Genomic DNA, 13,804 nt, shown 5'->3' with positions numbered 1-13,804 from the left:
GATGGCACAGTCTCAAGAGGAAAGCGACTGCGGCGATTGCTTGGCGTGGTGGCCGTGGTGGTGGTGGTGGGGTGCCGACAACGTCACAACCGTGTGTTCTACAATCGGCGCAGCAGCGCCAGCATGCTCCACCACATAGAGGTTGGATGGAGCACGTGCAGGGGCCACGGTGGCTTGTTGCTGGGCAAAAAGATGCTGCTCGACAACCTGCTGTGCGCGTAGCAAGTTCTGTTGTTGCTCGAGCTGTGTTTGGATTTGCTGATGCTTTTGCAATTGCTGATGTTGCAATTGTTGTTGCTGCTGCTGCTGCAATTGTTGCTGTAGTTGTTGGTGCTGTAATTGTTGTTGCAATTGTTGTTGTAATTGCTGCTGTTGTTGCAATTGCTGTTGTTCTCGGCTAGCCTGCAAGCTGGCAGCAGCGGTGTTACGTTGCAAAAGTTCTCGCATTTGGTTGAGGGCCATCAACTGCTCAATGCATTGCTGTCGGCGAGCATTCAGCATTTCCATTTGAAGCGTCGTTGCGTCCGATTGCAATGGAGCTGAAACTTCTGGTTGCAATGATGCGCCACTCAATGCGGCCTCCAACTGCTCGTCCATCGGTATCTGCAATGCTTGTTCCAATAATTGTTGCTCAAGCGCGAGTTGTTCTTGCTGTTGCTGTTGTTGTTGTTGCTGCTGTTGATGCTGCTGCTGATGTTGATGCTGTTGTTGCAGTCGTTGCTGAGCATAGAGGAGATTCAACTGATTCGTTTGTTGTTGTTGCTGCTGTTGCTGCTGTTGTTGCTGCTGAGTGGCAAGCACAGAGGGCGTGTCGGGAGCAAGCATCGTCATGAGCATCTCATCCAGATTGGCAGTGCTGAGGGAATCATCAAACAACGAAGGGTCGAGCTGCAAGCTGTCCAGTCCCAACTGCGAAAAGTCGGTCGTTGCGGTTGTTGTAACCACCGAAGGAATAGTGGACAGGGGCGCCGAGACTGTCGACGTCGGGGCCTGGGAAAGGTCGGAAAGCATGATCGGACCCGTCGAGTTGGGTGGCGGGAGATCAAAATCGCTCCAGTTCACTTCCTGCATCTCAACCGCGCCAGCGGCGTTCGCCTGCTCGGCCAAGCGTGCGCGAATGGCCTCCGCAAGGTTTTTGTTGTGGACGACGACCGCACGACGATGGCGGATGCCGACAACAGCCAATGCCACAACGAGCACGCCAACGCCGCCGACAACGTAAATAAACCACATTGTCCCGTTGGAAGGATGCGTCGCGGCCGAATTGAACAGCTGGCTGGCGGCGACAACCGGGTAGCCGAGCGAGCCGTCAAGCCGACCAGCCACGTTCTCCGAGACAATGGTGGCGATAGTGATGGTGGCGTGCTGCATCACCGAGTCCTGAAGCACAACAAAGTGCAGCACGGTGCCCAAGTGCACGGTCGAGTTTGCACTTGCACTGACGGCAGGAGCCGAGGAAGAAGCGGGCCCGTTCGACGGTTGATCTCCCAAGGCCGGTTGATGCGGTGCGTTCGTTGGCTTGTGGTCCGGGTCTGGCCGCGAAGGCCACGGGTTGAGCAGGTTGTCCGAGTTCACGATCGCGTAGTGCGCAATGTCGAGCTCGTCCGCAAACAAAATCTTAATCTCGCTGTTCGTGTTTGGGGACGGATCACGGAAGACAGAGTGCATGCGCTCCTCAAACTCGTCCTTGACGAGCTGATAGTGGGCAAAGTCGACATCCACGACCATTTCGACCAGACCAGGGTTGTACTGGCCGCCGTAATAGCCAGAAAAGAACGGCATGACCGTTGGCTCGGGGCGGTCGCCATCTGGATGGAGTAAAGGGGAGGGAAGAGGGAATAAGTTAGAGAATGAAAGCAACCGAGCAATGGTGGCGATTGCAACGTGGCAGTTGATCACAGGCATCGGACAAGAGCAAGGACACAAGGTGTGGAGCAAGAACGAAAGTAAACAAAAACAATGCAGCAGGCGAATTATTTCCCGTCTTCCTCAATTCGATCGCCCATTCTCAACGTATCTCCAAATAATGCCACTGAAATACATGAGCACGAACGCAAAGATGGAGGGGGAAAGAAAGCCGAAAAAAAAAAAAGGTTTGTTCGATGCGTGTCGTAAGCGGGGTGACCGAACGCAACCACCAAATGCTTGGAACAATCAGTGAACAATTCGTATCCCAGAAGTTTGGGTTAAAAAGTCCAAAAACAAAATGAAAACCCACCAAAAAAAAAAAAAAAAAAAAAAAGGTCGGCGCTTTTTTTTTATTTTTATTTCTTTTTATTGTTGGATGCGCGATTTCCCACAGCGGCCGTGTGGCGTGCCTGCGACCGTCCACGCCGCAGCTGCAAGTGCACCGCATGACTGGCATGTCTGTGTGTGCGCCGCCGTCCGCGGAGTGGCGCTGCGATGCGTCCAACGCCCAGCAGCACGGCACAGACGCTGTTCCACACGCCCAAAGAAAAAAGATCTAATAATAAAGAATAAAACTGGCGGCTTTTTTTTTTTTTTTTTTTTTTGGATGGATTCGTTTCGTTTGCTGAATTTGCTCGCCAATCATCACAAACAACGAGCCAAGGGGGGAGGGGTCTGTGCCGTGCGTCCGTTATCGTAAACACGCGTCCCTCCATCTTGCTTCAATGCCCCCCACCCCCCGAGAGGAGGGCATCGAATCATCCAGAATGAAAATGCATGACCTCTTTTTTTTTTCCGTCTTTTTTTTTTTTTTTGTAATATTTAGATTGTCTGGCTCTCGCTTTCGCCGTTTTGTTCGCTGCTGCTGCTACTGCTGCTGCTGTTGCTTGGGGGAGGGCAAACCCCCGCTGATGGTGGGGGAACGAGCTGACTCGAAGGCAGAGGAGTCGGAGTCGGAAGGGGGCAAAAACGGCAACCAAAAAGTACCTCGGTCGTCGGCCTGGACCGCGCCCACAACGAGGAGGACCAGCGCAAGGCCGCACAGCGCAGAACGCCAGGTGCGCATGGTGTTTCTGGTGGGGTTGGGGGTTGCGGGGGGAAGGTGCGGGGTTGTGGGGTTGCGGGGTTGGAGTCCGCGTTGAAAAAGGAAGTGCTTTGAAGGAAGGAAAGCAGGGACGGTTTTTTTTTTTTTTTGTTTTGCAGGGCTTAGGAAACAAAAAAAGAGGGGTGACTCAGGGGTACTGTTATGATCAGAGATGAATATAGAAAAGCAATGTACGAGTGAAATTGGAGTCCAAGGTTGCCGCGGCAAAGGCGCGGGGGGATTGGAGAGTTGGGGGTTACGGTGGTGGTGGAGTGTGGGGTGAGGAAAGTCTTCAATTCACTATTCAACGCCGAACGCTCTTCTCCCCCCCCCCACCCCTTCCATTGACTCGTCCTCGTCTTCAACAATAATTGCAATATCAGCTCATCTATGCAATCCCCATTGAATCAAAGCAACGCAACGCCTCAGTCGTTCTCTCTCCGAGCTGTGTGTTTTCATTGCATTTTGCGGCTTTTTTTTCTTCCTTCGTTTTCCGTTTGAGCCGACCCGACCCGACCCCACTCTTCTGCCAATCCCGCTGTTGTTGATTCGTCATTGTTAAACTCTCCCCCCCCCACTTCCAAGAGTTTTTTCCAATGAACACGAGCGAGTTTGTTGCCGGCACGCTCGGCGGCGGCGCTGGCATTGCTGTTGGCCAGCCGCTGGACACTATTCGCGTAAGTCTGTTTCCTCGTGCTTTGTTCGTTGTGATCGAATCACCCGACAGACCGAGTTCTTGACCCTTCGTCCTCGAACTCCCTCCGACCACCAACGCTTGCACCGTGCTCAGCGTCAAAGTACCGCGGCGTGGGCTTTGAGCGGCACTCAGCGGCACTCACCCGCCGGGCACCTTGGCGTCCTGTGGTCTTGTGGTTCTTGTGTTCGGTTGCTGTCCCGTTCCGTTCGCTCACCCCCACCCTACCCCCCACCCCCCGACCCCAACTTGGAAACCTTTGATCACAGGTTCGGCTGCAGACGTCCAAGTCCGTGGGCTTCTTTGCGACGCTGAGCCGCACGCTGTCAAACGAAGGAGTGCTCGGGCTGTACCGCGGCCTGGTCCCGCCGCTCGCTGGCATCGCCGGCGTCAACTGCCTGCTGTTTGGCGTCTACGGCAACGCCAAGAGCTCACTCGCGGCGCTGGCGGGACGGCCGAACGACGCGACGCTGCCTCTGCCGCTCGTGTACCTGGCAGGCGCTTACGGCGGTGCTGCCGCCTGCGTCCTCACGACGCCCATCGAGCTCATCAAGTGCAGGCAGCAGGTCGCCACGGGGCGTTCGCTGAGCGCGCTGGAGCACGCCAACCGCATTGTCGCCTCGGAAGGTGTCTTGGCATTGTACACGGGTCTGCCAATCACGCTCATCCGCGATGTCCCGAGCTACGGCTTGTACTATGCCTGTTACGAATGGTGCGCTCGCTGGCTAGCAAGCCGGAGACAAGCGCCCGCTTCTGTCTCTGCTGCAGCAGCTTCTTCTGCTTCTTCCTCCTCCTCCTTGTCGTCCTCTTCTTTGGCGCTCGGAAATGCAAATGTCGACGCCAGCAACAACTACAGCACTCTTAGTGGACAATTGCCAACGAGCGCGGACACATCCAGTCATTGGTATCGCTTCGTGACCTCCCCGGCTGCAATCGATTCGCTTGTGGGCGGCGGTGTCGCCGGCACCGTTGCCTGGGTGTCCATCTACCCGCTCGACGTCATTAAATCGCGACTGCAGGCCCAGAGTGCTCGCCCGCAAGCCCAGCGGCAGTACGCCGGAATCGCAGATTGTACCTCCAAGATCCTCCAGCACGAAGGCTGGCGAGGCTTCACGCGAGGTCTCTCGGCGACTGTCTTTCGCGCCTTCCCTGTTAACGCTGTCACATTCTTTGTGTACGAATTGACCAAGCTAGCGACCGAGGGCTAGTTCAAACGAGCCGACTCCCCCATGACTTGATGCTTGCTGGATTTGTTGATTTTGTGCTTTTGGTACGATTGCTGTCTGTTCCAACCACCCTACTGCGATATATTGATACCCTTTGTGATTTTCTTTGTTTGCTTTGCATGTGAGTGTGCGATTGTGTGTGTGTGTGTGTGATTTGTGCTCGGTTTTGAATGAAAGTCGAATGATTTGGTTTTTTGCATCGTCCAAGCTTGATTCAGATTTTTGTTTGTTTTGCCCAATCCTTTCATGACACTTCAGCATACAGTGATTCTGCAAGTTCACTTGAGAGCCTGTCTTGCCATTTCGTTCCTTGGAGAGAGACGATTGGTAAAATCCGGCGCCGTGATGGAATTGTTTTCCGGGATCGCCCATCGCTTCAGATCCACTCAATGCATTGACTTGATCAAAGATCATCTTGAACAGCAAGTTCCTTCCAACGTTGAAGTCGGTCAAAAATGTCCAGCAGGTCGTGTGTGGAGTGGGATGGTTGAGGCAAACTTGAGGCTTTGGAAACCCCTCGTTGCTCAGAACTCTAACGAACTGAGATTCTCAGATCCAAAGCATGTTCTCGCTTGAGCTTGAGCTTGTTGGTTGGAGGGGACAGGCCCAGATCATCTCGCTCTTTGCTGAGCTGCTGCTGGCATTGGCACGAGTGGCGGCACAGGTCGGACCTGCAGCAGGTAGAAGCGCTCGCCGCCAATCAGCAAGTCCTCGCGAGCCTCTTTGCGAACCAGTTGAGAGAGCTGCTGAGTGAGGCTGCGGTACAGCTCGAGGATGGAGTGCAGGACGAGCGAATGCATGATGAAGAGAGCAGTGCAGAAGGATTGAAGACTGAAGCAGGGGCTCTGCTCTGCTCAGAGCGGTATAAGGTACATATAATGAATACATTTTCGACAAGAATAAAATAAATAGCATGAACAGAGTTGGAGACGAGGGTCCGGGTACGACTCAAACGGTGTTTTGATGGTTGGGTCTTGAAGCATTCTCTGCTTCCACTCGCCGCCGCTCTTGCTCCATGAGCTCGCGCTTGCGTAGGGTTAGCGACCGCTCTGTCAGAAAGCCTGCAACAATGTCGGCGCCTCCTCGCTGCTGGTCAGAGTGCACTTTGACGTTCAGAGGTGAGTGTCCGCTGAACAGAGCCAAGCGATCTGCCGCGTTCACGTCTGAAAGCTGCTTTGCAGTCCATGTCGGTGCTGTCGTCACGGCGGTAGTCGCGGATGGAGTCGCGGATGGAGTCGCGGATGGAGTCGGATTGCGGGACAGTGCAGGTGGAATTTGGGCAGATGGTTGGACCTGCTGTTGTTGCTGTTGTTGTGCGAAGGAGGTCACAGGAGTGCTAGGTGGCTGAGTAACATTTGCAGGTGGACCAAACTCATAGTCGGACTCTTGCGCTGGTCCAGCGCCGTGGAGCGATGATGAAGTGTAACTGTGGTTGCCGGGTGGTCCTGACGCGGGGTTTGCAGTGCCTGTTGGACTTGCAGCAGACAAACTCGACGGTGTTTGTGCCATAGCATCTAGACGACAACAGCACCAACACCCACGGTTAGGTTTCGAATAAAATTGCACAAAAGAGGAGAAAGCCGAAAACCCCCCAAAAAATCGCACGCATCATTGCTTACCCATGCCCAGCGCGCGACGTGCCATAAATGTCGGGCTTCGAAACATGCTTTCGAAGCGAATTTCATACCGAATACGGTTGAACTCCCACCAGAGCTGCCAGGGTTTGTTTGTTGAAGCAAGAATCGTCACAAACATTGAGTTGAGCGATTCACACCTGCATTGCCAAACCTCACAAAAAATCCCGCATCCGCTCGCGTACCGTAGACCAATCTGCATCCTCTGGAATCGGCTGTGGAGGTGCCACGGCTGGCGTCAGCGGATTGTTCAGCGTCGCGCGCGCGCCCGCAGTGAGCGCCGCCATGACGCCCGAGCTCGCTCCAGCAGTCGCGCCCACGACGCCGCCCGCGCCATCTGCGTTGGACGTGTCCTTGTTGGCTGCCTTTGTCTCCTTGGCGACTGCTTCGATGGTGGTTCGAGCGCGACGAATCTGTGAAACAGTCAAGCAACACGCGCGCTTCAGTCCTCTGCTCCGACTACGACACAGCGATGCATTCACCACTGCTCTGTTGGCTGCAAAAAGCAACCATGCTCATGCTGAATAGTGCTCGGTCACTCACCAAGCCAACGCCCTTGCCGAGGCCATTTCCAAACAGGTATGCGATTGTGCTCGAGCCCTTCGGACCTGCTCAGACAAACAGCAAGACATGAACTTGCGGTGAGACAAGTGTAACTACAGGGGGCAAATTACAGGTGGCTTGCTTCAACTTACGGAGAAAGTATACGATGGCAGCAACGCCAAGTCCAGTCTCAAATACACCCATCCAAAACAAGCATAAAAGACTGAGACAAGGGTGCTGGCGCAAAATCAGAAAGCATCCAATCCCAGCAGCTCGCCGACCACCTCAAGTAGAACGAAATCAAAGTAGAGAAAAAGCAGCAACTGAAATCTGGCATTCATTGGAGCAAGAGGACGAGACCGAAATGGAGCGCCGCTGAGAAACTTTGCCATTGAACAAGGTAAACAAGCACTGGAGCACTACCCCCCCCATCGACCTCATATTTATTACAGTTCTCATATGTGTCATCTTTTCTCAGCAATTTCATCTTTCTCAGATTTCTCAGATTTCTTCCACTCTTTTTTCTTTTGTTGATCTCAGCTACAATGTTCACTGTAAGAGCACTGGCGCAAGCGCTCTTGCTACTGCTACTACCACGATGTCGATCGATGATGTTGACACTGTTGAATGTTGATCCTTCATGATTCACGTCGCAAAGGACAACGAAAGAGCGAGATCGCTGTTTCACTTTTCCCCCCCCCCCTGCTCGTCAGTGTCTGCTTCCCCCCCCCCATCTCGTCGATGCAGCCAATGTTTGTTGGTGAACTGACTTTGCTTGGCTCGCATTCCCCACAAACCCAGAGCAAGCTCAAGACAGCGCAAAAGGACGCCGTCGGGCGGTTCATGTCGCTCGCGCTCGTCTCGGAAGCCATTGCGATTCAGTTCCTGGAGCGCGCCAGCTGGAAGCTCGAGCCTGCCCTCGATGCATTCTACAACAGCCCCGAGGCTCGCAAGCAAAAGGCGCCGCGCGTCGACGACAAGAAGCTCGCCGCCTTCTTTGAAAAGTACAAGGGTGAGTGTTCCGTTCTCGCTTCAATCGGCCCACAGAGATCGAATTGCAAAGTCGGGGGGGGGGGGTTTCGGTTGCTGACATGGGAATGCGTGCTTTGGTGTTAGACGACCCAACGGAGGACGTCATTGGTCCCGCTGGCATGGAAAAGTTCTGCGAAGACTTGGAGATTGACCCGTCCAACATTCTCATGCTCATCATTGCGTGGAAGCTGAATGCGGCTACGATGGGCTACTTTACCCGAGCAGAGTTTACAACGGGGCTAACGAACATTGGGTATGGGGTTTTCTTTTTGAACGCCAGGGTGCAATCTGACTCGTCGACTCACTGTTGTTGACTGTCTTTTGTCAGCGTCGACACTCCCGAGAAGCTGAAGGAACAGTTCCCCGCTCTGCGTGCTGTGCTCGACAACGAGTTTAGCTTCCGAGACCTCTACATCTACACGTTTAACTTTGGACGCGATCCAACTCAAAAAGGCCTCGGTAGGTGATAAGACTCGCGACTCTCAGGCCTCTTTTTTTTTTTTTTTTTTTTTTTTTTTTTTTTCGGCGCGTTGCTTACTTTGATCGGTCCTCCTGTCGGTGATTTGCTTCCCCCCCCCCCTTTCGCTTTGGCAGCCCTCGACTCGGCAATCGCGCTGTGGCAACTCGTCCTCGAAGGTCGATTCAAGTTCTTGAGTCTGTGGTGCACGTTCTTGAAAGTACGTGCGACGTTTTGGGGAGAGTGCTGGATTTCATGCAAATTGTCTTTTGGGGAAAACTAAAGATGAGAGCCGTGGTGTGCAAACCCCAAATGCTCATTGATGGCCTCTCTCCCTTTCGGAATCTCAGGAAAATCACAGCCGAACCATCTCGAAGGACACCTGGAATCTCTTGCTCGATTTTGCCTCGACCATCAACGACACCATGAGCAACTATGACTCTGAAGGCGCTTGGCCCGTGCTAATTGATGAATTTGTCGAGTATGCCCAGACAGAGCTGAAGCAATCGGCAGTGTAACAACCACGACAAGATTGATTTGAACGAGACTGGCTCTCCTTCTTCCCATTGTTGCGTTTTGCGTTTTGCTGTGTGTGTGTTTTTGAGTCCGTTGGTGTTGTTTCTTTGTTTCATAAAAATCCTACTGCCGGTATTGTGGGCAAAGAGCGTGGAAACTGCATTGCTCGTTTTTCACAGGTATATTGGACGAACGACAGGCAAGTCAACTTGCCCACATACACACACAAACAAAAAAAAAGTAATGGAAAAATCCGTGCAAGAAAAAAAAAATGAAAGAATCGATACATGGCAAAAAAATCCAAACGGCAGGTCGTCAGGTCTCGCTATTGGACGTCTGCTTTAAATGGGAAGCTCAAACTTGACACCGACCGAGGCGGACTTGGCAAGCGTGACAATCTGAGACACCTGGACGGCGCGCTTGGCAGCCTCGTCAAGGTTGTTCAGAAGCATGATTCGCAACCCGCTCTTGTCGATGAGTTCCTTAGCCTCATTCACACGAGTGCCTGAAGAATGAGAGGGAAAAGTGGCAACGATCAGGATGGTGCAAAGTGGGTGTGGTGAGCGAGATTCAAAGCAAGAAGAACAATGAAGGACAAAGTAAAAGCAAACGAGTCTGCTGTACCTTGAAGACGAACAATCAGGGGAATCCTCAAGTCAAGAGTCGAAGCGGCAGCAATGATGCCTTGGGCGATAATGTCGCATCGCATGATGCCACCGAAAATGTTGACGAGAATCGCAGTGACCTTCGGGTCGGATGAGATAATCTTGAAAGCCTCGGTCACCTGCTGGGCAGTAGCACCGCCACCGACGTCAAGGAAGTTGGCAGGGTTGCCGCCGTGCAGCTTGATGATGTCAAGGGTAGCCATAGCAAGACCGGCACCGTTGACTGTGGGTGAGCAGGAGGGTGGAGCAAAAAAAAAAAAAAACAAAAAAAAAAAGAAAAAAAAAAAAAAGAGAGCAGTTAGACCCCCGAAGCGCCATCTGCAGAATCAAGCCATGCAGAAGCAACGTACCAAGGCAGCCAATGGAGCCATCAAGGCCAATGTAGTTCAGATCGGCCTGGGCGGCGCGAACCTCACGCTCGTCCTCTTGCGAGTAATCGCGACGAGCAAACACCTCCTTTTGACGGAAAGCAGCGTTATCGTCAAAGTTCAGCTTGGCATCCATGCAGATGACTGGAGGGGAGGGCAAGCCAAAAAAAAAGGGGGGGGGAAAAGGACGAAAGCGGTCGGTGAGATGAATTTCACGGAAAACATGCGCTCTTGAATCAAATCGAACGCCTTACCCTTGCCACTTGAGACTTCAGCCATGGGGTTGATCTCAACCATGGTCGAATCGTACTTGATAAAGACATTGTACAAGCGGATGATGTTTTCGGCGGCGTCGCGAACGCAAGATGGCGAGAAGCCCATGAGAGTTGCGAATTTGATGGCCTCTGCCTCAGACAGACCTGGAACAAGGCGACAAGGAATTTTAAAGTGTTGGCATTCGAACGACAGAGAAAGCAGAAAAAAGGAAGCGTCGCAACATAGTTGATGGAAGAGCGTTTACCCTTGTTAATGTCGATTGCTTGCTTGACAATCGCGTCAGGGTTTTCGTGAGCGACCGTCTCGATATCGACACCACCTTGCGAGCTGCCGACAAGCAGAGGACCCTGGAACCACGACGAGAAGGGGTGGGGGTGAGGATTGTGGCCAGACAAGAAGAAGCAAAGAATGGCAGAATGGCGCAAAATCCAAACGGTGAATCAAATCACAAACCACCTACAGCTGTCGCGCGATCCATAAGAATGGCAAAGTAGTATTCCCGTCGAGCATAGAGACGCTCGCAAATATAGACCTGAGAGGTTTAGACAGAGGTGAGCGAGGATGTTCCTTTTTTTTTGTGTGTGTGTTTGTGTTTGTGTGTGTGTGTGTGTCTTGTCTCCAACGCCGGTCTGCGGCTTACTTCGTTGCACACTCGGCCCTCCGCGCCAGTCTGCTTGGTCACAAGTCGTTGACCGATCATGCGCTCAGCGTACATGCGAGCCTCTGCGGGTCTGGTACGCCAAAAAGGGAACAAAAAAAAAAAACAAAAAAAAAAAGAGCCAAACGAAAAGTCAGCGGAATCCCTTCAAACAGACACAGCACACAACACCACCACCGCCACCACCACCGGCAAAACAGCTCCCACATACGAGTAAATGGTGCGAACACCGCCTTTGAGGCCGTTCTGGAAGGTGCCCTTGCCGCGGCCGCCAGCCAAAACCTGAGCCTTGATGACAATGTCCTCGGTACCTGCACGCACAAGCCAAACAGAAGGGTTGTGTCAGCATCCCGAGGAAGCCTCCAACAGATGCCACCGCAAGCAACTGCAAGCGCAACGAAAAAACCAAAAAAAACAAACCCAGAAGCGCTTGCTATTGGAGTGGAAACTGAATGAACGTACCAAGCTCGGCAGCAACCTGCTCGGCTTCCTCGGGGGTCTTGGCGACACGGCCCTTCGGTGTGGCAATGCCGTTCTGTTGGAGAATGTCCATGCTCAGGTACTCGTGCAGCGACAGGAAGCGCTTGGGCTGCTGGGCAGCGATCTGAGAGGCCGACGCGGCGACAGCGGCCTTCTGCGTGATGTGTCAACAGTCCAAGCAAGTTGCGGCATGAAGGTGAGTTTTTCAGACTTTGTCCTTGTGCAAGCGAAGCAAGCGGTCGATCGATCGCGAGGATTGAATCTCGTGTTGACTGTTCATCTTCTTCCCCCAGTGCAGCCTCCCTTCGTTTTTCCCCCCTTCTTCCCAGCTTCCCACCGAGCGTTTCGCTCCATATCGAATCGAGGCAAAGGTAAGACCAACCTCTTTCCACGTCGGCATCATCGTGACGATAGAGTGGCCTCATCACGCCTGGCCAATGAGCTGATCACACAGGTCGTGGTTTTTTTTTTTTTTTGTTGGTTTTTATGTTTTTATGTTTTGTTGTTATTTTTGTTGGTTTTGACCTTTGGCGATCAGAATCAGACTGAGAGGGCAGCGACACGGTGGACGGACGGCAATGGCATGATGTGACGGTTGTGGATTGCCGGGGGTGAGGCTGCTCGTCGCTGAACAAGCAGAGATCAGCTCATGCGAGCCAAAACGGAAAAAAAAAACCACGGAAAAATGGGAAAAAATGGGAAAAACGTGTTTTCGGCTCCATCAAACCGAGCGCCCGCGGATAGCAAAAGGTAGCGCGGAACAGTGGAGCCGCGTATAAAATATACTTTTACATTTTTTTATAGTTTTTTTTTTTTTTTTTTTTTTTTTGCTTTCTTCGACTTCCGTGCTGCCGTTACAGTACCAGCCGCGATCAGCGCCTTCCCGCGCATGGCAAGCCCAGCAGATCGGCTATCCAGCACGGACTTCCCCCACCTCCGACACCCCAATTGCGCTCAGTCTCAATCACAATGTGAGGGGACAGAACAACTCTGTGGCGACCGCACAGGAAGGAAAAAAAAAAAAGAAAAAAAAAAAGACGACCGCAAAATCTCAACACAAAGACTTTTTTGTTCGCCCTCAAAGCGGCGGCAGGCGAGCAAAGGGGAGGTGGTTTTTGTCGTGTGACAGAGCAGACGTACAGGGACGGTGAGGCGGGTGGCACCGCGGAGGGCGAGCGCAGAGAACGAGCGGGCCGAGGCAGGCTTGATCATCGGTCGCTGAACCGCTGCAGAGACAGCCGCTGAAGCGAGAGGTCGCAGGCCGTTCAACATTCTGAGAAGAAGAAGAAAAAAAAAACGGACACACAAAAAAAGGAGTGGCAAATAAATACAAGCGATGAGAACGCAAAATGGGTTGGAGGTACTGAACAAACCACGCAGCAACGACATCACAACTTGCCACGAGGAAAAATGCTCAAAGACATCAACAACCAGAACGATGCAGTTGCTCAGATGGTGACGAGTCATACATACACCCAACTGCGGTAGATCTAGAATTTTAGGCGATCATCGAAATGACAAGCACTGAACCACAAGGACAAGCAAACGGTTGCCAGAATATTGTTTGTTGCTTTTGGTCTTTGGAGTTTGCTTGCTTTTTCGGAATTTCGACTTGTCGAAGAGCTTTGGAAAAATACATCTATGTTATAGCAATTTCTGGCACAACATCAAGTGATGCACCCCCTTACCACTAAAAAGTCATTAAAAACTATAGTGATTTATTGTGATTGTGCGCCCCTTCGTCTTCCCGAAATTCTCATTCATTTTCAAAGCCTTAAGAGAGCCGAAAACAGCTGTACTGAAAGATCACTCGATCACAGTGTGTCGCGCTAGACAATCGCTGCATTGACTCAATAGTACATGTACATGACTACTAGTTTGATCTGGAGTGTCTATTGTTCCCTTGTGAAGCACAGTATGCGCGCGCAACGAGCGCCACAAAATTGCCGCGCAAATTTCCGGCAATCGCTTACCCGCTGTTGCGTGCTTTCGGTGTACCGTACAGCTGCACTGTCTATCAGGACTTGCATTTGTCGACGCACACATGTTTCCTCGCTTCGTATAAAGCCAAATACAGCTCGTTTGGTTCGCGGTAGATTTTTCATCTGATTGTTGTTCCCAAGAAGTGTTTCTTCTCGCCATCCATTCGTCGTCACCCCCATTCGACGCTTGTCGCTGACAAGTAGGACGCTCGTTGTCGTTTTACCGCTTTTATTGCGCGCGCGCTGGTTATCCTCCAAACCAAACACCAAATTAGGATGCG

At 52.2% G+C, this 13,804-nt stretch overlaps 5 protein-coding genes across 5 annotated transcripts; 2 read left to right on the top strand and 3 right to left on the bottom strand.

The window, feature by feature from the left end:
• On the bottom strand, positions 1-3,122 carry CAOG_01329 (hypothetical protein). The gene is made up of 2 exons (XM_004349799.2): positions 2,896-3,122; positions 1-1,808 (listed from the first exon to the last, which is right to left on the bottom strand). Exons 1-2 carry the CDS (start codon positions 2,972-2,974, stop codon positions 13-15), a joined length of 1,875 nt encoding a protein of 624 aa, XP_004349849.2. The 5' UTR covers positions 2,975-3,122; the 3' UTR covers positions 1-12.
• Positions 3,123-3,430: 308 nt separating this feature from the next.
• On the top strand, positions 3,431-5,104 carry CAOG_01328 (hypothetical protein). Its single transcript, XM_004349798.2, has 2 exons — positions 3,431-3,669; positions 3,956-5,104. Exons 1-2 carry the CDS (start codon positions 3,589-3,591, stop codon positions 4,892-4,894), a joined length of 1,020 nt encoding a protein of 339 aa, XP_004349848.2. The 5' UTR covers positions 3,431-3,588; the 3' UTR covers positions 4,895-5,104.
• A 665-nt stretch (positions 5,105-5,769) lies between these two features.
• On the bottom strand, positions 5,770-7,312 carry CAOG_01327 (hypothetical protein). Its single transcript, XM_004349797.2, has 5 exons — positions 7,242-7,312; positions 7,090-7,154; positions 6,732-6,959; positions 6,532-6,625; positions 5,770-6,426 (listed from the first exon to the last, which is right to left on the bottom strand). The coding sequence occupies exons 1-5, from the start codon at positions 7,291-7,293 to the stop codon at positions 5,861-5,863; spliced, it is 1,005 nt and encodes a 334-aa protein (XP_004349847.1). The 5' UTR covers positions 7,294-7,312; the 3' UTR covers positions 5,770-5,860.
• Positions 7,313-7,617: 305 nt separating this feature from the next.
• CAOG_01326 (defective in Cullin neddylation protein 1) lies at positions 7,618-9,229 on the top strand. The gene is made up of 6 exons (XM_004349796.2): positions 7,618-7,643; positions 7,891-8,101; positions 8,206-8,374; positions 8,450-8,580; positions 8,716-8,798; positions 8,929-9,229. The coding sequence occupies exons 1-6, from the start codon at positions 7,635-7,637 to the stop codon at positions 9,094-9,096; spliced, it is 771 nt and encodes a 256-aa protein (XP_004349846.1). The 5' UTR covers positions 7,618-7,634; the 3' UTR covers positions 9,097-9,229.
• Positions 9,230-9,259: 30 nt separating this feature from the next.
• CAOG_01325 (succinate-CoA ligase) lies at positions 9,260-12,843 on the bottom strand. The gene is made up of 10 exons (XM_004349795.2): positions 12,682-12,843; positions 11,524-11,695; positions 11,273-11,372; positions 11,044-11,134; positions 10,864-10,935; positions 10,648-10,750; positions 10,382-10,546; positions 10,110-10,271; positions 9,719-9,982; positions 9,260-9,599 (listed from the first exon to the last, which is right to left on the bottom strand). The coding sequence occupies exons 1-10, from the start codon at positions 12,811-12,813 to the stop codon at positions 9,436-9,438; spliced, it is 1,425 nt and encodes a 474-aa protein (XP_004349845.1). The 5' UTR covers positions 12,814-12,843; the 3' UTR covers positions 9,260-9,435.
• Between the last annotated feature and the right edge of the window lie 961 nt (positions 12,844-13,804).

Source organism: Capsaspora owczarzaki, assembly GCF_000151315.2.
Source record: "Capsaspora owczarzaki ATCC 30864 unplaced genomic scaffold supercont2.2, whole genome shotgun sequence".
Lineage (NCBI taxonomy): Eukaryota > Filasterea > Ministeriida > Capsasporidae > Capsaspora > Capsaspora owczarzaki.
This window is presented reverse-complemented; position numbering and strand designations above follow the sequence as displayed.